Source organism: Nelusetta ayraudi, unplaced genomic scaffold (genome assembly GCF_046127955.1).
Source record: "Nelusetta ayraudi isolate G7.1 ecotype Tasmania unplaced genomic scaffold, CSIRO-AGI_Nayr_v1 ptg000079l, whole genome shotgun sequence".
NCBI lineage: Eukaryota > Metazoa > Chordata > Actinopteri > Tetraodontiformes > Monacanthidae > Nelusetta > Nelusetta ayraudi.
In genome coordinates this window covers 3,401,668-3,425,000 of record NW_027466129.1, presented here as the reverse complement: position 1 = coordinate 3,425,000, position 23,333 = coordinate 3,401,668, and the positions used below count along the sequence as shown (strand labels likewise).

General features: G+C 47.7%; 1 protein-coding gene across 4 annotated transcripts in view; it reads left to right on the top strand.

The window, feature by feature from the left end:
- Positions 1–17,990, top strand: part of sfmbt2 (Scm like with four mbt domains 2) — a 27,649-nt gene extending 9,659 nt beyond the window's left edge. For 3 of the 4 annotated variants that reach the window (XM_076044158.1, XM_076044160.1, XM_076044159.1), the window contains exons 3-22: positions 887–1,041; positions 1,571–1,668; positions 4,485–4,737; positions 6,151–6,171; positions 9,525–9,613; positions 9,806–10,055; positions 10,711–10,808; positions 10,906–11,007; positions 11,511–11,741; positions 12,679–12,805; positions 12,992–13,105; positions 13,199–13,241; positions 13,524–13,591; positions 13,720–13,853; positions 14,086–14,195; positions 14,631–14,806; positions 14,938–15,137; positions 15,885–16,175; positions 16,436–16,570; positions 17,155–17,990. In XM_076044158.1, the coding sequence (XP_075900273.1) occupies positions 948–1,041; positions 1,571–1,668; positions 4,485–4,737; positions 6,151–6,171; positions 9,525–9,613; positions 9,806–10,055; positions 10,711–10,808; positions 10,906–11,007; positions 11,511–11,741; positions 12,679–12,805; positions 12,992–13,105; positions 13,199–13,241; positions 13,524–13,591; positions 13,720–13,853; positions 14,086–14,195; positions 14,631–14,806; positions 14,938–15,137; positions 15,885–16,175; positions 16,436–16,570; positions 17,155–17,295 (2,775 nt within the window). In that variant the 5' untranslated portion in view covers positions 887–947 and the 3' untranslated portion in view covers positions 17,296–17,990. The remainder of the gene's footprint in view (positions 1–886; positions 1,042–1,570; positions 1,669–4,484; positions 4,738–6,150; positions 6,172–9,524; positions 9,614–9,805; positions 10,056–10,710; positions 10,809–10,905; positions 11,008–11,510; positions 11,742–12,678; positions 12,806–12,991; positions 13,106–13,198; positions 13,242–13,523; positions 13,592–13,719; positions 13,854–14,085; positions 14,196–14,630; positions 14,807–14,937; positions 15,138–15,884; positions 16,176–16,435; positions 16,571–17,154) is intronic. The other variant, XM_076044161.1, reaches the window with a different exon arrangement.
- The last annotated feature ends 5,343 nt before the right edge of the window (positions 17,991–23,333 follow it).

Genomic DNA, 23,333 nt, shown 5'->3' with positions numbered 1-23,333 from the left:
TGTGTGTGTATGGAGGTGCAGGGGGGGATGGGGAGGGCGCCAAAAGGCCCCGGGAGTTTGAGGGGGAAGGAGGTGGTGCACAATTAAAAACCAGAAAAGTCAACTTCCTTCCAATCGGATGAATCTTCTCCTCCAAGTTTAGAACTGCTGTTAATGGGAATCCAGCTAATGCTAATGCTGCAGCTAATGCTAATGCTAAAGCCGCTGCAGCTGCTACTACTTGTGCAAACTTCTCAAATTCCATCCAGCGGGTTTATTACTAGTCAGACATAATTTTTTTTTTCTTTTTTTCTTTTCACACACTGCACGCTGACAGAAGACGACGTCAGTGTGTCGCCAGCTGCGCTTCCATCACCCCTTGAATTGCGCGAAACCTAAACATGGCAATATAAACTGGTCATGGAAACAGCTCAACTTGGAAAAACCTCTCAAGTAATGGCTACAAAAGTTTTGACGCTCTCGTGAGGGGGTTTTCCAGGCGTGTATCGCAAAAGTGTCATGGAAACACTTTTTTTTAGCATTGAGACGTCATCGGATGCGACGTACGGGGTCATGTGACCAGTTCACTTCGAGTGAAATTGACGCGTTATGATTGGACGGAGGAGGAGACGGAGTATTTCTTACAAGTGATCAAAGAGAAAAATATAACAACCATTCTTGACAGCAAACAACATTGAAATGCAGATTTATACAAGAAAGTTTGTACCTTTCCGAGAGTTGACCAGAATTACGGCTTATGTGCTTCACACCGTTCAATGGAAACACCTGCAAATCGCAACTGCGCTTTTGTCGAAATTTTAGACGTATTGCTATTATTTTGGAAAAACGGTCATGAAAAACGCAGCTTCTGACTTGTCTGTCGTTGTCGTTCCTCCTCCTCGTCCAGGGCCGTCGCAGCAGACGATGCAGTGAGGACCCCAGCGGGGGTCCCGGCGGGCACAAGGACGATGAAGTCCACACGAGCCGCGCAGGAGCGGCCCTTCGCCGGCGCCAAGGCCTGCTTTCCTCCCACCAACGGCAAGGAGGAGGAGCTGAAGCCAGGTGAGGAGGAGGAGGAGGAGGAGGATGGGGGGGCATCCCACTTTGTTGACTTTCAGATCTTTGCAGCTGTTCTAAGAGCTAAGAAGCTAAAAACTTTAGCTCTAACTTTGCAGAGCGGTGCCTGTTTTTATACCTTTTGAGATCCCAAGAAACGTCCAGTTTGCATACACACACACACACACACACACACACACACACACACACACACACACACACACAAGGAGGGAAAAGCACGTAATACCTGTAATGTGTCCCACAGGCAAAGTGAATAATTCTGGCGTCATGTAGCAACGTTAGCGGTGTTACATAACTGCTGCTGCTGCTGCTGTTACTGTTACTGTTGCTGCTGCTGCTGCTGCTGCTGCTGCTGCTACTGCTGCTACTACTGCTGTTCCTGCTGCTACTGTTATTATTACTCCTGCTGCTGCTACTGCTGCTCCTGCTGCTGCTGTTCCAGCTTTAGCCGCTGTGCAAACGCTCCGCATCCACTGACGAGTATTTGTCTCTGTCGTCTCTGCCCGCCGTGCAGACGGCGATGGCGCCACGGAGGAGGAGGCGGAGTTCAACTGGGAGGAGTACCTGGAGGAGTCTGCCGGCGAGGCGGCTCCCCACACAGCCTTCAAACACGTGAGACCTGCACCTTTAAATCCCCGTCCGTCTGTCCGTCCGTCCAGACGTCCCGGTGATCCCTTAAACACGGCCCTCGCCAGGTCGGCAGCCGCCGCCGCCGTGAAATCCCTTAACGACACGGTGGAGGGGGGAGGGGCCCCCAACACACGGGACCCTGCGCTCCCATTGGCCGCTGGTGACGCACGGCGGCCCGGGTTGAACACTGTCAGAAGGCCGAGGTGAGCGTCGGGGCAGGCGTCTCCCGAGGTGCTCGGCGTCTCTGAAATGTTTGGTGGAGATCAGCGAGGTGTCGCAACTTCAGGGAAGCAGAAGCTGTTTCCAGCCTGCCGCACCTGCCACGTCGCTTTCAAAGGAGGAAAAGCGAAAGCGGAAATCCACAATCCACCCCGTTGGCTTGGTTGGTTAAAGCCAAGCCCTCCAAAAAAATAATAAAATCTCAGGCCGGATCAGATTAAAACTTCCTTATGGGAATTCATTTAAAAAAAAAAAAGAACAAAAGAAAAGCAGCAGCCAACTGTGAGAGAAAAACTGTGCTGACAGTTGTTTTTTTTACTTCCTCTTTTCGAGAAAAACAAATCCTCTTGAGTTAACCTTCATGTTTAAAAACAAAATCTGAATCTCGCAGCTTTGCATCCTCAAATAAAGATCTGTTGGAGGAGGAGGAGGGGATGGAGGCGGAAGACTAGGAGGGGTGGGGGGGGAGCATGAGGGATAGAAAGAGGAAGAAGAGGAGTGTGAGGAGGAGGAAGAGGCTGAGGAGAAGGAGTGGTATGAGGAAGATGAGAAGGAATAGATAGATGGAGGAGGAGGAGAGGAGGAGCAGTGTGTCTTTTGGCTGCAGGCCTGATCTTTATCTGACTCAGGCTGAAATTCTGCAGAAAAGTGACTCACGAACGACGACTCGACTGAGCCTCCATCAGAGTGGACGCAGCACAGACGCAGGAGGATGTAACGACGCACCTCTACCCCCCCCACCACCACCACCACCACCACCACCTCTCTCCACTCCTCTACCCACTCTGCGTTCTGATTGGCCGCGGCCCCGGGATTAAAGTGTAGCTCCAGAGGATTTGTGAGGAGAAAACGGGAGGCAGGACTCCATCAAATTAGGTTTTTATTTGCGTGAAAGCACTTTTTTTTCTCTCTCTCTCTTCTTCTTCTTTTTTTTTTTTTTACATATTCATTTATTTTTCTAAAAGCGGCCCTGACGTCTCTTCCACAAAGCGCAGCGCTTAAAATAAAAATATTTCCTGTCGCCATGTCGAGGAGGCAGGCAACTGTTTCAAATCACAGCCGCGCTGCCAAATCATGAAAAAGAAAAGCAAGGGTTTCCATTCTTTTCTTATCTATCTAACTATCTCGCGATACTTTGTGTCAAGCTAATGCTAATTTTAGCTCCGGTTGCTAAAGCGACGGGGATGTAAAAAAAGACCAGTGGACCGTTACGCATTATCAACTCATCGCACTACACGGAGGGAAAGAGACAAGCTTAACCACAGAAAATGACAAAGAAGTTTGTTCTTCTGTTTTTTGGGGGTTTTTTTGTTTTTGTTTTTTTTTACGATTTTTGTGAGAAAAATGTGACGAAATTCTGAACATTCAGTAGGAATGAAATTATTTTTTTCCTCGTCGTGCACTGAGCTCCACAGGATGTTCGTGTCCGTGGCTCTCTCTGTTCCTCTCTGTCTCTCTCACACACACACACACACACACACACACACACACACACACACACACACACACACACACACACGCACACACAGGCACAGGCACGGCACAGCAGTGAATGGAGGAAGGCCAACATCTTAGAAATAGACACAATACCAGCGGCCCTGTGACTTCCTGCTGCAACAATGCAAACGTGCTCTATCACCGCGGCCGGCTTACGTAACAGCGCTACGGGCACCGTGTGTGTGTGTGTGTGTGTGTGTGTGTGTGTGTGTGTGTGTGTGTGTGTGTGTGTGTGTGTGTGTGTGTGTGTGTGTGTCTGTGAGAGAGAGAGAGAGAGAGAGAGAGAGGAATCTGGGTATCAGTCGGTCCAGTGAAGAAGAGATGGAGAATTATCTTTTTTTTTCCCTGGGAAATTTGCATCCTGCTTCCATTAATCCACTTAAACAGCCGAGCTGTTTAACCTTTGGAAAGAGAGGCTCTCTCACACTCTCTCTCTCTCTCTCCCTCTCTCTCTCTCTCTCTCTCTCTCTCTCTCTCTCTCTGTCTCTCTCTCACACACACAAACGTACACACACCTGATCTCCCTCCCTCCCCACCGTCTTATACTCCGACTACCGCTGAATGACGTCAGAGGGTCACATGACCTCTCACCCCCCCCCCCCCACCCCTCCGAGCACCCGTCTGATCACTATTGGCCAGTATTTGTTGAAAGACAAAACTTTTTTTTTTTTTTTTTTACTAGTTTTTTACTGGTTTAATTCCCTGTTTCATGGAGATAAATATATTCCATGTTAACATTTTGGATTGGATACATCTTTATTGTCATTGCACGCATCACAAGTACAGGGCAACGAAATGCAGTTGGCGTCCAACCACAAGTGCTTCGCAGTGAATTAAATACAATATATGTACAGCATATACACATTGTATAATAAAATATGTATATGTACGTAGTGCAAATGGATAATTGAACTGTTGCTATAAAGTGCAGGTATGAGAAAATGAAACAAGTCAAAAAATATACAGTGATTTTGGCGTTAAAAACGTAAAATTCCAGTATGTACAGTAGAGCACTGAACCAGTGCAGCTGGGAATGAACTAATAAAGTAACATTTGTCAATGTCGTTTTGCGACTACTCCAGGTGGAGACCAGCCTTCAGAGCAGCTTCCAGCCCGGCATGAAGCTGGAGGTGGCCAACAAGGGCGGAGGCGGAGGCGGTGGTGACACCTACTGGGTGGCCACCATCATCACCACCTGCGGCCAGCTGCTGCTGCTGCGCTACAGCGGCTACGGCGACGACCGCAAGGCCGACTTCTGGTGCGACGTCATGACGGCCGAGCTGCACCCGGTGGGCTGGTGCGCCGCCCACAACAAGACGCTCATGCCCCCCGAAGGTACGCGCTGGAACTGCACGTGCAACTGCACGCGCAATTGTTTAAAATTCGGACGGCGGTTCTCAACTGGTGGAGTTTCGGGACTTTTTCGTGTCAAAATCTATTCCACGGCACTCAAATTTATTCCACAAAAACAACAAGGCTAGCCCACTTTCTGTCGTGTCCAGTAAATAAATCATTCATTAAAATTATTGAATTTAATTGTGTCCTGCAAAATAAATGCCAAACATTTATAAATGTATCCAGAGAAACCTGTCCTCGAAGCTGCGACCCACTCAGGAAAGCTTCGCAACGCACTTATTGGTCGTTACCCACCAGCTGAGAAAAGCTAAAATAGGATACTCTAGCAAGAGTAGAAACCTTTGCCGAGCTAAATGTTAAAAATTTTGGCAGCAATTTTATTGGACAAATATTTTCAAAATGCCCCGAGAATTATGTTTTTTGGATGAAAAATTGCGAAATAAAGAAAAGTGCAAATCCGAGGTGAGCCGCTAAACGACAAATAAACCCCTTTATTTTCAAAGGAATTCATTTGAAATTTAAAATTCATTCCAAATTTACTCTGAAAATCAGCCAAATTTATGCTTGACGTGCAGTGTTGCCACCTGCTGCCTACGCCTCGGCATGCAAAACATTAGAGAACACACACACACACAGAGTGGCCAGACAGGTTTCCAGCCAGGTTTAACCACCACCACCACATCGCTCCTTCTCCATCACACCCAAGATGTCCCGCCTCTTTTCTTTATTTCTTTTATTTTAATTTTAAACCTCACCCGCCCTTTCACATTAAAAGCACTGCCGCCGCTCCTCGTCCGTCACGCCTGACGACTGGCACTCTGTGTCTCCGTCCTCGCCCGCTATTTTCCACGCCGGCTCTCCGCGTCGCTTTTTCGTGACCTCCAGGTCGATTTGTTGATTCAACAAACAATCAACAAACATCTCCGCATCTTTTGGAAAATAGGACACACCTGATTCGACTTGAGTGCGTTTAAAAAAAACAACCTCTTTTGACAATAAAGCAAAAATTCTCATGTGCATCAACAATTTAGCAGGAAACTTGCAAGCTTAAAAATAATAATAAAATAGAATATAAAGAAAAATTACAACAACAATGGTTTATTTTTGCTTGTTCTGTCCAATTGGAGATGATTGACAGCCGACTTTGCTGCATGTTTGATGAGGCAGAAAAAAACAAACAGCCGTCGTGAAGAATGAAGCGGGAAATCTGGAAAAACACGTCGCGTTGCTTCTTTCTGAGGCTTTGCATCACGTGTGTGTGTGTGTGTGTGTGTGTGTGTGTGTGTGTGTGTGTGTGTGTGTGTGTGTGTGTGTGCGTTTGTGTGTGTTTGTGTTTGTGTTTGTGTGTGTGTCGGTCAAAGTTACCAATTAAACTCTCTGTTTGTTTCTCAGACAACCTTTACCTGAGAACAGGTAAGCTCTCCCTCTCTCTGTCCCTCTCTCTCTCTCAGCTTCTCCGACTAACTAAGGTGGCTAGCGGCTAGCGTTAGCGCTCAGTGCTGCATGGCCCCGCCTCCCTTCCCTTCCTCCTCCCCCCCTTCCACCCTCCTCTCTGCAGGACGTGACCTCACCGTTGGCTCGTGTGTCTTGCTTTGCCCTCCTCTTGTTGCATGCGACTCCTTTTCTCGCCGAGTGTGTCGTGCCGTGATAAGACACGCACGCACGCGCATGCACACCAACACACATGCACACACTGTGCCCGTGTGATAACTGCCGCGCAACTTCTTCACAAACACAACCGCTGTGATAAACAGACGTTGTCTCCTTGGAAAATAACGTCTGTCAGAATCTTTTTTTTGCCTGAGAATTTGACCGTTTGTTAAGAGTGTGAGCATGTCTTTTTTTTTTTTTTTTTGCGAGAGCCAATCACAGCTGTCACAAGGCCACATAGAAAGACAGAGAAAGATTGGAATCAATTTTTGAATTGGAAAAAAAAAAAGCAAATTAATGCAATGGATGTTCAGTCAGCAGGTTTTTTTTTAATTCAGTTATAAAGAAAGATTCATGAAATATTGAAGGTCATTAATTATTATTTTCGACTCTATGAGATCTTCAGACCCGCCCCCTACACCTCCTGACATGCGGCTACATTTGTGATTGGCTGGATACGCTGACCTCTGAACCTCCCTGCTCTGTCTCTCTTTGATTCTGAGATTCAGATTCTGACTGAGGGAGGGAGTGTGTGTGCGTGTGTGTGTGTGTGTGTGTGTGTGTGTATGTCCATTCATGTAAAGAGCGACAGCGCATGTTTTGCTGGCGGTTTACGGCAATTTGCATAATGAATTCAGCTTCCTGCCGCAGGAGACAGACCGGGCTGCTGCTGCTGCTGCTGCTGCTGCTGCTGCAAGCGTGTGTGTGTGTGTGTGTGTGTGTGTGTGTGTGTGTGTGTGTGTGTGTGTGTGTGTGTGTGTGTGTGTGTGTGTGTGTGTAAATGTAAAGCCTAAATGGTTTTGCATCGGCGGCTCTGATGAAGTGGCGGATTTCCCCTGATAGTAAAACCACAATGGTGGAGCTCCAGCGATGAGACGTCAAAAGTCTCCAAGCTGTTTTTTTCTTTGTTTTGTTTTGTTTTTTGCCTTTTTTTTGGTCCCCTCCTTCTCCTCCTCCTCCTTTTCCTCCTTCTCCTTCTTTTTCATCCTAAACCCCCAAAAAATGCACAAAGATGAGTGAAAAATTCAGCAGTCACAACTCCAATGACGTCTTTGATGACAATTCAGAGCAGCAGCAGCAGCAGCAGCAGCAGCAGCAGCAACGTCATGAATCTCATTGGTTGACATCTGATCACATGGCCGTCTGCGGTTTCGCACCTCTGGGTTTTTTTTCCCGTCGGGAGCGTCACTCGCTGGGCCTTGAAAGGACCCGCGGTGGGTTTCTGTCTTTCTTCATGGAGACTCTTCAGAGGATCTTCATCTTAATCTTCAGCATGACAGCCGCCGCTTCTCTCTGATTGGCCGCTTCAGTTGACCCCCACCCCACCCCCACCCACCCCGCACCCCTGATTCACATGAGCGGTGAATGTGTGTGTGTGTGTGTGAGTGTGTTTGTGTTGGTTTATTTATTTCTCTGTGCATGACTGAACCGGCCTCATTTATTGATTTTGTGAAGGGGAAATCACTAACGCAGCTAATAGACCTTTTACACAGACAAACGACAGCGATGACAACAAACGGTGATCGGAGGCCATAAACACGTCGGCGGTGAAAAAAACCACAGCTGTAATTGGTCCAATAAACTCACCAGGCGTGACATTTAACAGGCTGTGTGCGAGTGTGTGTTTGTGTGTATGTTTGTATGTGTGGGTGTGTGTGTGTGTGTTTGAATGGACTTGGCTCTCTCTGCCTGCCAGCGGTGCGTTCAGGGCCTCCTCCTCCTCCCCCTCCTCCCCCTCTGTTTTTCCACTGTAGCTCCAACTGAAAGTTGTTCACAGAGATGAACACAGAGATTATCTTATTATTTTATTGGTGAAAATTAATATTAAGTCTAGTCTATAGTCTATTTTATTATTATTATTTTATTTATTTTATTTGCAGTATTTCTGCTGCTGCTGCTGCTGCAACAGTTGATGGTGGCGTTGTCGTTGATTCTGGTGACTAAATGGCAACACCATCGAGCCCCTGATGCATTATGGGAAGTGGAAATGTGGTGAGATGTGATGAGTGGAAAGTGGAGCATTATTCTTGTACATCACCACAGCTTAATGAAAGCAGAGGTGGGAGAAGGAGGAGAAGAGGGAGGGTGAAGCGGAAAAAAAAATGTATATAGTACATATCTTGTGTCTATATATATATAAAAATATATATACATATATATGCATACATACATATATATTCTTTTTATTTTTTACATTTTTATGCTTCTGTTTTATCCAGTTGAGTTCAGAGCTCCAAACAGCTTTCATGAGTAATCGACAAGATCTGTAAAAATAGTTTATCTATTTCTGCACACACACTCCTGTGTGTGTGTGTGTGTGTGTGTGTGTGTGTGTGTGTGTGTGTGTGTGTGTGTGTGTGTGCGCAAACTTACAAAGTCCAGCAGCAGAGAAGAAGACTACATTCATTCTCACAGGAAAAAAAACACAATTATCAAACAATGTTAAAGTGAAATGCTGCAAACAAGTCAGAAGATTTCACTTCCTCCAGCCGGAGGAGCGCCGCTTCATTCAAGGCTGAAAGTTGGGAGGAGAAAAAAATCTCCGGATTCTCCTGACTTCCGAAGCAGCCAATCAGGGACTCGGTTGTGTTCAGTTTTGTTCACTTCCTTGCCAGTAAGACTGGAAGGTTTTGGCTGTGAGTGGAGCTCAAGAGAGTCGCAACCAGGAAGTAAACTGCGTTGTTTTTAGCTTCTGTTTTCCTGCGGGGTTTTGTTTTGGGGTTTTGTTTTTTTTTTTCCTTTCACTTCAAGTCTGGTAGCATTAAAAACTGCTTCCTCTGCCAAAAAAGAGCCGCTTCAGTTTATGATCCAGTCGACAGTTTAACCACAGTTGCCATCAATAGAGTTCATTTTACTGCATTTTGCACTTTGGCCTCAGAGTCTCTGTTTCGTGAAGTCATGATTTGACATCTCTACTGAGAATTTAAACTCTTTCCCTTTGTTACATGCAAATACAGCATGGGTGTTTAAATGTTTTTCTCTTATTCTGACTTGCACAACGTTGAGTTCAACAGCATGACGCACTGCAACTTTTTAAATCGTAAAGATTTATGGTTTTTAATATTCCAATCACTCATTTTGCAAAATAAGTTGACAAAGCATTGTTCTGTCTGCAGCCATCAAGGAGAAGTTCAGCGACTGGACCGACTTCCTGGTTCAGGACCTGACGGGCTCCAGGACGGCGCCGGCAAACCTGCTGGACGGGGTGAGTACTGCAACGTTTTTGATCATTCCATTTATTATCTTATTTATTAAAATTGGTTTAAAAAGTTTGGGCAAAAATGAAGCCACGTCAAGTGGAGTCACGTGCTTTTCGCACTACTTCTTGTCACATGACACGTGACATTGCCAAGCATGTGACCTTCCTGTGGCCTTCCTGTGACCTCTGTCCCGGCAGCCTCTGCGAGGGAAGAACACGGTGGACCTGGTGGTGGTTGGTTCCATCCTGGAGCTCCGTGACGGCAGCGACCCGTCCCTCTGCTGGCCGGCCCGGGTGGTGCAGAACGTGGGCGGGAGGCTGCGGCTGCGTCTGGCCGGCCTCAGCCAGGAGCACCAGGACCGGGACAGCTGGCTCTTCTACCTGGACGTCCGGCTCCGCCCACTGGGCTGGGCTCTGGAGAACAAGCTGGCCCTGGAGCCGCCCACAGGTGACCCCGCGTGTGTGTGTGTGTGTGTGTGTGTGTGTGTGTGTGTGTGTGTGTGTGTGTGTGTGTGTGTGTGTGTGTGTGCGTGTGTGCGTGCGTGCGTGCGTGTGTGTGTGTGTGTGCGCGCTTGTGTCAGTGGGGCCAAAATGTCAAATTTGGACTAAGTCTCGGTCCAACATTGATACTTATTGAAAAAAATCTTCCTCCAGATTGAAGAGTGAACCGTCTTCTATGGACCCAAACAAGTGTTGCTTCAACCTGATTATGGAACAAGCAATAATAATTAATACTATACAAATACAATAAATAACTTGATATTGCACACATGCAAAATCAAATTTAAATTGAAAGAAAACTCAAAATAAAGAAAAGTGTAAATAAAAATTGTATGCCTCTTTTTTTATTTGCAGCCTTCTGATATAAATTTCACATTTGAAAAAAAACAGCAATAAACCAATGACGTCATAATAATATCCTGGGATTTGTTGTGTATGCGCTGTATAATACCAGCGGGCCAGCAGCTCTACTAGTGATGTAGTATTGGCCTTGTGGGCCAAATAGAATGACACTGCGGGCCAAATTTGGCCCTACTGTACACCTACTGTATGGTCTACGGCCACCAGGGCGGTGATGTTGACCTCACGTCTCGTCTCCTCAGAGCTCCGCTCCCTGAAGAGCGCCCCCGAGTGGCAGCAGGCCCTGGAGGAGGCTCAGCTCCACGGCCAGAAAAACCCGCTGCCGCTGGAGGTCTTCAAGGTGAGTGTCGGCCCTCCAGCGCCCCCCGCAGGCTCCTCCTGGTTCTGCGCTCCCTCGTCCCCTCCAACTGAGTGTGTCTCCCACTGTGCCGTGTCAGGACCACGTGGACCTGCCGCGACACTCCTTCAGGACGGGGATGAAGCTGGAGATGGTCTCGCCTTGGGAGCAGCTGCACATCTGCCCCGTCTCAGTTAGCAAGGTGAGACCCAGAGAAGCCCTGCTCCACCAGCGCCCCCTGGTGCCATCCTGGAGAATGACAAACTTAAAGTCTGACTCTGAGTTTGATTTAAATTGATCTTTGCATTTGTTTCATGTCTAAATTAATTTAATTAGAATAACACAATTTATTATTATTAACAGTAATAATAATAATAATATAGTAACAATAGTTTATGGACTTCAGACGGACAGATTTTTCTCATATTTTCAAATAGAATAGAATAGTAAATATACTTTATTGATCCCAAATTGGGAAGCTGCACTGTTGAGCACTAAAAACAATGCATAGCAGTTGTGCATAATGGCAGTGTGTGTCATACCGTCGTGCAACAGGTTAGTTTCTACACACTAAAAGAGAGAGAGAGAAATTGTCAATAATATTTGTCGTTGTGATGGCCATGGGCAGGAATGGAAATCCAATCCTAGCCATAAAAAGCCACACTCTCAAAAGCCAAAAAACGGCTCCTTTTGCGCCCCCTCCAGGTGTACAACGACACCTACTTCCAGGTGACGCTGGACGACCTGGGCGCCGAGGCCCCGCCCCGCCGCCTGGTGTGCCACGCCGGCTCGCCGGGCATCCTGCCGGTGCAGTGGTGCCTGAAGAACGGGGCGGCGCTGCAGCGGCCGCGGGGCTACCAGGGCCACGACTTCGACTGGGCCGACTACCTGAAGCAGAGCGGCACCGAGGCGGTGCCCGACAGCTGCTTTCCCGACGTGAGTGTCCAAAATACCACAAAAAACGGAGCGTCCTAGCTTGTAGTACCGCTTGGCACCACCAGGTGCTCAACTCTGACGGCCATCCATGCCGACACAGACAATGTATACAAGCTTTCGGCTGCAGCTTCCTGTAGCCGTAGCCCCGCCCCCTCTGTCCTTATTATGCTGTAGACTTTGAACATTAAAAGAATAAGGGTGGCCTTCTCTACCTATGGGTCAGCGTGAGTGCAATGCATGATGGGATATGTTGGGTAGCCCCTGTATGGTGACAATATAGTGACAGTAGGGGGCGATTTCAGACATAGCCAATGTCTACCACTCCCGGCTGTAGCCCCGCCCCCTCCTCCGATTGGTCCGCTCGCCCTCTCAAACTCTATCTTACCACCCAGTTACCTCCTCACCGTCCCTCCAGCAGCCTCCACCTTTGTTTCCCAGCCGTGTTAAGACTCGCACCGTGTCTTTTTTTCACAAGTTGGCAGCCATCTCTCGCCGCCGCCGCCGTCGCCTGACACGGCGGGAACAGAGCCGAGTCTGTGCTCCTCCTGCCAGCCGCCACACACAGTCCGTCTTTGTCCCCCCCGACCAGAAACATGTCGCCGTCTCAGCAGGGAATAACCGGCCTGTTTGGCAAACCCTGATCCCAGATAGCTTCCTGGTTAACTTCCTGTGACACTTCCTGTGACACGTCCTGTGACATTTCCTGGTGACACTTCCTGGTGACACTTCCTGGTGACACCTGCTCCCCATTAGCTGACAAAAGCCATAAATCTGCAGTAGAGCCTCAGAATGACCTGCAGTCTGAGCTTCAAGGTGTAAAAAAATGGAATGTAACCCTGTCTACCCACTGTGTGTGTGTGTGTGTGTGTGTGTGTGTGTGTGTGTGTGTGTGTGTGTGTGTGTGTGTGTGTGTGTGTGTGTGTGCGCGCCCCTGCAGACATGGCAGGACAGGGGCTTCGCCAAGGACATGTGGCTGGAGGCAGTGAACCCGCAGCAGCCGGCCGAGGTGTGTGTGGCGCAGGTCACGCAGGTCAGAGGTCGCCTGCTGTGGCTCCGGCTCGAAGGTACAGGTGTGTGTGTGTGTGTGCGTGTGTGCGTGCATGCGCTTTTTTGTGGACAGGAAGACGAGAGACGCAAAGCAATTTGTAATTTTATTTTATGTACGTATTGTTGCTGTTTGTGTGTGTGTGTGCGTTTGTGTGTGTGCGTGCCCACTGGCCTCCCATCACCCACCTCCCCCTCCCGCGCAGGTGTTGCCAAGTCGCTGTCTGAATGCATTGTAGACGTGGAGTCCATGGACGTCTTCCCTGTCGGCTGGTGCGAGGCCAACGCCTACCCTCTGACTCCGCCCCTAAAGCCTGTCTGTACGTACACACACATGCGCGGGCACACGCGCACACACACACACACCCACACGAGTCTGTGTGTCACTGTGTGTTTCCCGTCGTCTCTTGCAGGCCAGAAGCAGAAGAAGATTGCCGTGGTGCAGCCGGAGAAACAGTGAGTCAGTCCCTCAGCTGAGGCTTCCTGATGGGGGCGCCAGTAGGCCTCTCTGGCGCCCCCTGTGGCTGTGGAATCAGCAGGGGGGAGAGGCCTCAGTGAGACATTCGTGTCCACCTGACAGCCAAGACGGGAAGCGTCAGAAAGTGCTGCAGCGGTTTTTAGCTGTTAGCCGCTAATCAAACGATCCGATTTATTTATTTTATTAATTTGTTTGTTTGATTGTTTATCAATTTATTTATTGACTTATTTTCATTTTTTCCTCACCCCCGCCCCTTGCAGGTTGGCCCCGCCCCCGCCGGTGGAGGCCCCGCCCATCAACTTCCCCCCACCCGTCCCCGCTGACGCAGGTACTCGGTGCCGCCTCGCCGCTAGCTAAGCTTAACAAGCACCTCGTTGTAGCCTGTGTATCCTCCTTCAACGTGTGTTGATCTGATTGGCCGATGACATCACTGACTCCTCCCCCCTCCTCCTCCAGCCAACGGCCGCTACTGCTGCTCCAAGATCTTCGTCAACCACCGCTGCTTCTCGGGGCCGTACCTCAACAAGGGCCGCATCGCCGAGCTGCCGCAGGCCGTCGGGCCAGGGAAGTGCACGCTGGTGCTCAAGGAGGTGGGCGGGGCTTGTTGTTGTTATCGCATATGTGCATACATGTATGTATGTAACATGCATGTGAGGTGAATTGGAAACTCCACTGGTCCAGGGTGTCACCCTGCCTTCACCCTACGGCAGCTGGCAGAGGCTCCAGCAGACCCCCGTGACCCTGCCTGCTGGAACAAGCGGGTATTGAAAATGGATGGATGGATATATATGTACATTTTATTTTCATTTTTTCACCTAACAGCTGCTCACCATGCTGACCAACGCCGCCTACAAGCCGGGTCGAGTTCTGAGGGAGCTGCAGGAGTTGGAGGACCACAGCTGGGAGTGCCAGGAGGAGACGCTCAAAGCCAAGTCAGTCACATCAAATGAAAAATTATTATATAAATTGTATTTTTATTTATTTATTTATTTTTAGAAAAGAGACCGCTCTCAGTTAAACTGATTGCTTTAGTCCCCCCCATAGTGCCGTAGTGTGCCCCCTGTGGTCGACCGCAGTATTGCAGCTGACTAAGTCACTGGTCATCAACAGGGTCTTTCTCTTCCCAAATGTTTTGCCAGCCTTAAAATTCCATCTGGTTGATTTTTCTTCTTTATTTCTTTATCTAATGACAATGCGCATTCATCATCATCATACCAGCAAAAAGCATCGATATAAAAATGCCGCAGTTGGCGCGGTTGCAATAATTTCATTTGATGTGCTTTTGGCTTCCATCCCTGTGGCTCATCATCATCACCAGTGTGTGTGTGTGTTTGTTATTCTAACGATATTTTTTTCCCCCACTGCAGGTACAAAGGCAAGACGTATCGCTCCACCGTCCGCATCGTGCGCCTCGCCGACCAGATCCCTGACTTCTGCCGCTCGGTCTGCGTCAGGCTCAAGTGCTGCCAGAACCTCTTTGGGCCCATGCTCATCACCGACAAGTGTCCCGAGAGCTGCTTCCTCCTGACCAAAACCAAATACAGTGAGTCCCTGAGAATCAGAATCACACGCATCACTTGTCCTAACAATATATATATGTTATATGTATTATTCCATATAACTGATACGCAGCTGAGCTCGTGTTCCCTCTCTCTCTTCCTCTGTCCCTCTCAGCTGATTACTACGTGAGGAAGAGGAAGTTGTCCAAGCCGGCCGGAGGGGAGGAGTCAGCTGCGGCGGCGGCGGGGGGGGCAGCGGCGGACAGCGGCGACCCGGCCAGGCCGACGCGGCGCAGGAAGAAGAGGAAAGCCATCTTTGTGCAGAAGAAGCGGCGCTCGTCCACGGTGGACTACACCACTGCCGACTCTCCGCAGGTGCTCGTCCCCTCTCTCTCTCTCTCTCTCTCTCTCTCTCTCTCTCTCTCTCTCTCTCTCTCTCTCTCTCTCTCTCTACCTCTCTCTCCCCCGACACAATGCTAACAGGCTGGCCGTAAATGGAACACGTTCTAATTAGGAACGCGAACCTTTGGGTGTCTCGCCAGTCGATTCAAACGATTCTCAATTAAAATGATTCTCGATTCACCAATCAATATAGTGCACAGTGTGTTGATGATAAGGCAAATTATGGCATCGAAACAGAATAGAGTTTGTCTATATTTGTCATTTTTAAATTTCAAAGCAACTGACTCCTATGATGTAAACAAAACTGCTGCGACTAAACTGAAGACAAAATGTTTCAACATTTATTCCTTCTCTGGCTGGACATGACAAAATGCTTTTACATGAATAAAATTGCACAAAATAAAACGAGAGGCTATCCGACATTTTCTTCCACAAGGTTACAAAAACAAAATTGTAACATTGATTTTTGATGTTTACAAATCGATTTTTTTTCCACACACCTTGTTCTAAACCAGTTTCTCAACTGGTGGGTTGCAACCCCAAAAGAAGGTCCGGGAGCTGTTTTTTATTGGGTCGCAGTTTCGTGGGTTAGTTTCCCCTTTTATATTTTTTTGTTAAAGGGATTTTAAAATGTATATATTTCTGAAACTCCACAAGTTCAGAACCACTGTTTTAAACAGACCTTCCTGGTCCGACTAACAGCGCAGCATCTTCCTGCAGGACAGCGAGGAGGTGGAGGACGACGAGGACGAGGAGGCGGCGCTGCGGTCGGGCAGCGAGGGCACCAGCTCGGAGCCGCGCGACGACCACACGGACGCCTCATCCGTGGAGGCCGCCAGTAGCAGCAGCAGCAGGCCTCGACGAGCCGCCACCCTGCGCCGGGCCGTCAGCACCGCTAACACCACCACCCACCAGGAGGCGACAGAGGGCCGCAGGAGGTCGACCCGCTCGCTGTCGGCCTACAACCAGAACAACAACAACTACGAGCCACTCAAAGCACAGGACACACAGGTATTCACAGAGAGACGATGGATACAGGAACAGATATTGATATAGAGGCGTTATGACCGAATGCTAAGCTAGGCTAAACTAGCTATAGCTTACACTTGACGGAGCAGGCCAAGTGTGGTGTCGTTCTTCTTGCAGCGTGGAGGCCTCAGTCACTGTTGTAAAGTCGTTGTGATCTCTCTCATAGACATGGTCCATTTTTCTTTCTTTCTTTGTTAAACTACAACTTTTTTTATTGCTGTGTGGCAATGTCCACCCAAAAGGAGGAAGAGGAGGTGGAGGAGGAGGAGACCCAGCTGGTCTTGGACAGAAACCCTCTGGAGTGGAGCGTGGATGAAGTGGTCCAGTTCATCAACTCCACCGACTGTGCGTCTCTGGCCAACATCTTCCAGGAACAGGTAACCAAAAATACACAGAGTCGTCACAACTGAGTGGTTACAACCACAGCCGATGAGATGAAACCAGGATGATGATGTCTTTCGTCAGCTGGTGAAGCAGGCCAATGCACATTATGCACATATTAGGCCTGCTGGAGCCTCTCCCAGCTGTCATAGGGTGAAGGCAGAGTGACACCCTGGACAAGTGGCCACTTTACTAGGGACACATACATACATATAGTCGCACTCTCCCACTTCCCCTCACATGCATTTTTTTGGAGTGTGGGAGGAAGCCGGAGAACCCGGAGAGAACCCTTGCAGTCACAAGAGGCAGAACATGCAAACTCCACACAGAAAGGCCCCAGGAGAACCCGGGAATCTAACCCACAACCTTCTTGCTGTGAGGCGGCAGCGCTGACCACTGCACCACCGTGTCGCCCATTTGATGCTCTACCAAACCTAAATTTTTGGTATCCGATCGATACCAAAACACGCAGTAATCTCACAGCTCAGCGTGATACTATCCCACCAGCCCAAGGTGCAGGTGAACCACCTGAGCAGCGACCCAATCCCACCTCACCTGCCGTTTGTCTCCCTGTGTGCAGGACATTGACGGCCAGGCGCTGCTGCTGCTCACGCTGCCCACCGTCCAGGAGTGCATGGACCTGAAGTTGGGTCCCGCCATCAAGCTGTGTCACCAGATCGAGCGTGTCAAGATGGCCTTCTACAAGCAGTTCGCCAAATGAGGACCCTAGTGGCGCCCCCCGCTGGCTGAAAGCTCCAAAGGCCGCCATTGTGGTTTCCAACTCCTTGAAGAAAAAATGTGGGATTAGTTCGTGGGACACCACGAAGCAGCCACGTTCTGTCAGGAACTTGTGAGACTATGAGGACGCTCTGTCGCTTTGTTTTTTCCTTCGGTTTTCTTACTTCATTTCTATGTTGCGTTGGAGGAGCATTTTTGGCTCCTTTAAAAAAAAAACTTTTATTTCCCCTTTTTGTTGTGAGGCTACCCAAATTGCTTAGAAGAAATGTATTTCATTATTTAAAAAAGAAAAAAATGAATTAATATATTTGGAATATTTATTGCTATCCTAGGTTTTCAGGATTCCATCGTCTTCATTTGGATTCAGAGAAAATATTTCAGCGCTTCTGTTCCGTTTCGTGTTCCGGGGGGAAAAAATGAATTCTCTCAAATAATTAATTCACAAAACCGTGAGGCGTATTTATTTGGTTTTCGAAGCTCATTATCTGTTCTGAGGTTTGAACAGAAGCGTCTTCAGGTCCGCTTCAAGGGGAAATTACTTGTTTGTGTTGTGTCGTTCTCGTGGTTACAATCAGGACGGAACAATCACCGAGGCCGTTTTGTGTCCACCTATGCAAATAAGTTGCAGATATTTTTGATAAGTAAGAAAAAATAAATTTCTATTGATTTTTAACAGCTTCTTTTTTCGGTTTTGGGTTTTTTGTTGTGCAGAAACACTCCCCTCTCTGCAGCGCTCACATCCTCACCACAATCAAGAATCATTACTCATTTCTAACATCAAAGTCTAATATTGTTGAAACCACAAATTGAAATGACTAATTTAACAACTGACTGGGTTTCCTGCACAACTGGAGGAGATTCATCTGTGGGTTTTCAGCAACACTCCCCCCTGGTGGCTGGCTGCGGGAATGAAATGGGCCTTTTCCAAGAAAAGGATTCCCGACACTGGAGGAAGTTCCCGCCAGGCTGCTGTTTGCTCAGCCATTTTCTCTTTTCTTTTTTTCTTTTCTCTATCAGACATAAAAACGAGCGGCCAGATAATGATTGTGACTCACTTGTCTTTGAAGGCAGCGGTGGGGGAACCCCAGCGGGAGACAGAAAATCCCCTGAAGAAAAACCCAAAATGATTTTCTTCTTTGTTTGCAAAACTTATCACGCCCTTGCATCATGTAAAGTCGATGGAAAATATGTTTTATAGCGCCCCCTAGAACTCCACCCCCACCGCCACCTCTCCACGGTTGGATGGAACAGCTCATGCCCCGCCCACCACCGCCACTGTGACCTCCGCGGCTGCCTGCTGGAAATCACAGGTGCGAGTGTGAAGGAGTGAGCAGGCGTCGCTGCAGCGCTCACACTTCCTGCGTGTTGTAGCCCGTCCGTCTCACTGGAAAATGAAAAAAGAAAAGTTTAACCGCCGCAGCAAAATGCAAATTTGTTTTAAAAAAAAACAACCAAAAAACATATTTTTGCACAATTTCTAAGACTTGATCTCCGTAGTGCAGCCTTGGAAAGCTGTGATAATCTGCTTTTGTTTCCCTCAACATTTAACGTCTACCAGCAGCAGCTTTGCACATCCTGGACACACCCACTATGTCCGACTCAATAACAGTTTTTTTCTTTGCATTTCAGTTGAATGGGCAACGACAACTTCACCGTCAATCGACATCTTCTGCTTCTTCTTCTTCTCTCCTGCTGCTGCTGCTGCTGCTGCGCGTCTGTTTTCCACCAAAAACCTTCTTCTCTAACAGCACAGCGTTCTGCACGGCGGAGGAGGAGCTGGACGTTCTGCTGCCCTGCGACTTCCAGCAAATTCTCAAGAAACAAAGATTACAAAGAAGCAACATCTCAATTAAGATATTAGGTTGTTTTTTTTTTTCCAATATATGATTTGAATGCAATTTCTCTTTACACACACATCCAGAAAAACTGATATTCCAATAATTCTTCTTCTCTACATGCCTTAGGTGTGTGTGTGTGTGTGTGTGTGTGTGTGTGTGTGTGTGTGTGTGTGTGTGTGTGTGTGTGTGTGTGTGTGTGTGTGTGTGTAAAAGTTGTACGGTTAACTACACACTGGGCCTTCTGCCTCTTTTACACACACATGCACACACGAGCGCTGGCTTGCGTCGCTCTACAGACTCTGCAGAAATGTAGGTCACAGAATCACATGCACGAGTGCGCACGCACACAGACACACACACGTACGTCGCGTTTGAAGGCTCAGCTCAGTACGCAGCCAGAAAAAAATAAAAGGAGTCACGCGTGTGTCGGCTTTGCTTGACAAAGTGTTTTGTGTAACCAGAAGCTGCGAGTGAAGTTGTTGCATTCGGGGGTAAAAAAAAAAAAAAAAAAAAAGACAAAGAAAATCTCCCAAGATAAAATCACTGAGATCTGAGTGGATCCAAATTCATTTTTGTGTTGGCGACACTGATGAGTGTAGAAGGTTTCAGCCAATCACAGCGGCACGCCAACGGTGTTTAGCTCTGATGTTATTGAACACTGGGATTTTTCATTTTTATTATTTTATTTATTTTTAAAAGTGAGGTGGAACGCTCCTCAGATGACTGAATGTGTGTGTGTGTGTGTGTGTGTGTGTGTGTGTGTGTGTGTGTTTTTTTTTGGCTTTGCGCAGTGAAGAGCAGCCTCGTGTCACGTGCAGCCGTGCACCTTCAACCCCTCTAATCCTCCTCCAAAAATAGCACAAAGCAAAAAAACAAAACAAAACAAGACTCAGTCAGAACTCAGAGCGACTTCTCTGAGCAGAAGAAGAAGAAGAAGAAGATTTTTAGAAATAGAAGAAGAAGAAGAAGAAGAGGAGAGGTTACCTTAAACCGCTGGGTCTTTAAATATTTCACTCAGGTTAGGAGGCTGCAAACTGACACACAGGCCTGCAAACAGCTCCAGGGGTGAAGGCGCCCTCTGCAGGTCAACTTCCTCCTCTACAAGGACGACACTTACAAAGCAGGCTGATCATCATTAACAAAACAAGGAGGACACAGGTCAGATGATTTTTTTTTGTGTTCGTTCGCCGTTGGAAGCGTCAAAGTTCTGCACAATGTGGCGCTAGCAAGTAGAAGTCTGGCCATGTGACTCTCGACCTGGCGAGTCCCGACAGAACTCAAAGGTTCCTCAAAGCTTTGGTTTCGTTTTGTGCATCCATCCTCTTAAGATCCCACAGAAAGAGTTTGTAAGACGGCAAAGAACTCAAATTCAAAAGGACCGATCAGATTTTTCTTTCTTTCCTGATGACTTTAAAAAAAAGAATAATTCGGGAGCTGTTCGAGGGATCCAGCCGAGAAAGAATCGACTCCCAGCAGATTCACATGGACTGGAGAGCTGAACCACTCAAATCTGACTCAGCAGCAATGAACCATTCATGACAGGAGAGCCATCAGAGAGCAGTTTTCCCGGCGACGTGGACGAGGATGTTAAGAGTTTTGGGGCCCGTGGTTTGGGAAACCTGAGCTGGTTCCTGGCTGGACTCGGAGGTCGATGGAGAGACGCGGCTGCTGTTCGCTGTCCCGGCCGTCCTCGCTGCCTCAGCGAAATCCAAAACCCCCGGATGGAGTCACAGACGACACATTAGCACCCAGCCGAGTGTCACCGAGCCGAAAGAAAGAGAGAGAGAGAGAGAGAGAGAGAGAGAGAGAGAGAGAGAGAGAGAGAGAGAGAGGTGACGACTCCTTTCTGGGAAATCATGGAGCCAGAGGAGAACTGCAAGCAGTTTCTTTTTTAATCATTTATGCTTAAAAAATAGTGGGGGGAAATGAAAAGAATGACTAACTTTCAACATTTTCAGAAACAAAACTATAGAAAACCAAACATAAAGGAAGTGCATAAATTATTGTTATGTATAGTAATAATATTTAAAATAAAATAAAATAAAATAGTAATAATAATAATAATAATAATAATAATAATAATAATAATAAATTGTGTGTATGTGTGTGTGTGTGTGTGTGGCCCTCAGCTGTTGCCCTCGCAGCTGGCCAGATGTTCAACCTCATCATCACGCTCTAATTGTGCCGCCATGTGCGCCGCCGCCGCCGCCATCCTAATCAGTCAGACAGACGTCGAAGGTTTGGACGCCGATTTCGCTGCAGCCGCGTGCTTGCTGCGCTTCTTTTCAACCTACGTGTGTGTGACTCACTTCCTGGTCGGGTCCCAGAAATATCTCCCTGCACGAGGGGTGGGGTGGGGTGGGCTGGAGGTAAGGGGTGGGGAGTGAGAAAGGGGAGGGGCCTGATCACTGGTTGCTCATAGCAACGCGTGTTACGGCCCTAAACGTAGTGACTCTCCCTCCAAAGAGACCCCCCCACCACCACCCCCTTCCAAATTATACATCAGCAGCAGTCCAAGCAAGGTCCACACACACACACACACACACACACACACACACACACACACACACACACAGTATCGGATCTAATTGCTGGCTGAACAAGAGGGTTTTTCTCAAAATCATCATTATTTTTTTCGTCCTCTCCATCTGAAAATACCTTCATCATCCTGAAACTAAAAGCAGCATTTCTCTCACTCTTGGGGGCATTATGTGAACACCGGCGCCCCCTGGTGGAGAAAAGACCATAAAGCTGACATGTAGTCAAGGGTTGCTCACAGTCGTCGGCTGCAACAGACTCCTCCTGACGTTTGATTCAGACTGGATCGCTCTAGAACAGATGGTGGGCCAACCCTTTGACTGGTGGGGCCACAGTGGCTTGTAAAATGTGACAGAGGGGCCGGAGCAGCAGCAGGTGAATGGAGTGTTTCGGTGAAGCCCCACGGTGTTTAGCTCTTTATTGAAATGACTCTGAAAACACAGAGTTACTTACTGACTTACTGACTATTAATATACATTTCTTCAAAAAGCTAAACGGGCCGCATATGGGCCCCCGGGCCCTAGTTTGCCAAAGCCTGCTCTAAAACAATGACAGCCAGTCTGTTTCAGGAATACGCTAAAACTCACTCGAGTGTCAAAGTTCATATGATTTCAAGCACCTCTCTGATGTAATTTCCCTTTTTTTTAAAAGGCCATCTCAAGGAGGAGATTAAAAATAAGGAATGAAATGAGACACATTTCCTCTCAAGAGTTTCGTTTAGGATGAAAACGTCACCCGTCGCTCAGTAGAGAGTCGACTGTGCAGACTTTCCATCGACGGTGAGACTAAATGTGACAGCGGAGTCATCGCTGTGGTCACTGCAGGAGGAGTAGTCATAGTCATGATCACAGTAACTTTATGACTAGCTGTGCCATAGGTCAGTCCTGCTGGTAAATAAACGCCTTTTAAAGAAAAAAAAAAATGGGGATGTGATTTCATGCTCCTACCTATGGCCAGGCTCCGCCCTTTTCCTGCCACTCTGAAACGCTGGTTTCACTTCACGCGTGTGAAAACTTCACTGGTAGTTGTGCTGCTATGCTGCAGTGAGTCACTATAGTGGCATGTGTTTCCTTTATTATGAGGGAGCTGTCAGTCCGCAGCAACAGGAAGCACAGATGCCACCATTAAAATTACTGATATGATGTGGGAGATAAAGATAACAGGGTAAGAACACCATTCAGAACTGATGTTGCCCTGCAGGGTTGAGGGTCACTATGGAGCTTTGCCTTAGACTGTGACTTAGTGTTTTCTCAATAAAAGTTGATTGATTGATTGATTGATTGATTGATTGATTGATTGATTGATTGATTGATTGATTGGACTTGGACAGAATCAGAGCTATCTAAACCAGTGGGCTGCGTAAGCAACAACAGACAGACAATTAACTTATTGTTTAGTTTAAAGGTCGTAATTTTAAATTAAAAAAAAATAATAACCATGCACTGAACCTCGACATATTTTCTTCTGACTTTTTAGATGAGTTCAAACATCTCAGTTTTAAATTCGACCTATTCTAAATAAAATAAAGGTTTTCGGGGTTTTTTGTTTGTTTGTTTTTCATATACCTAAGTCTATAGTCGTGAATGTTCCGACAGGTCCGTGAAGGCGCCGGGGCTCGGCGGTTAAATGCGCCTCTCGCACGGCT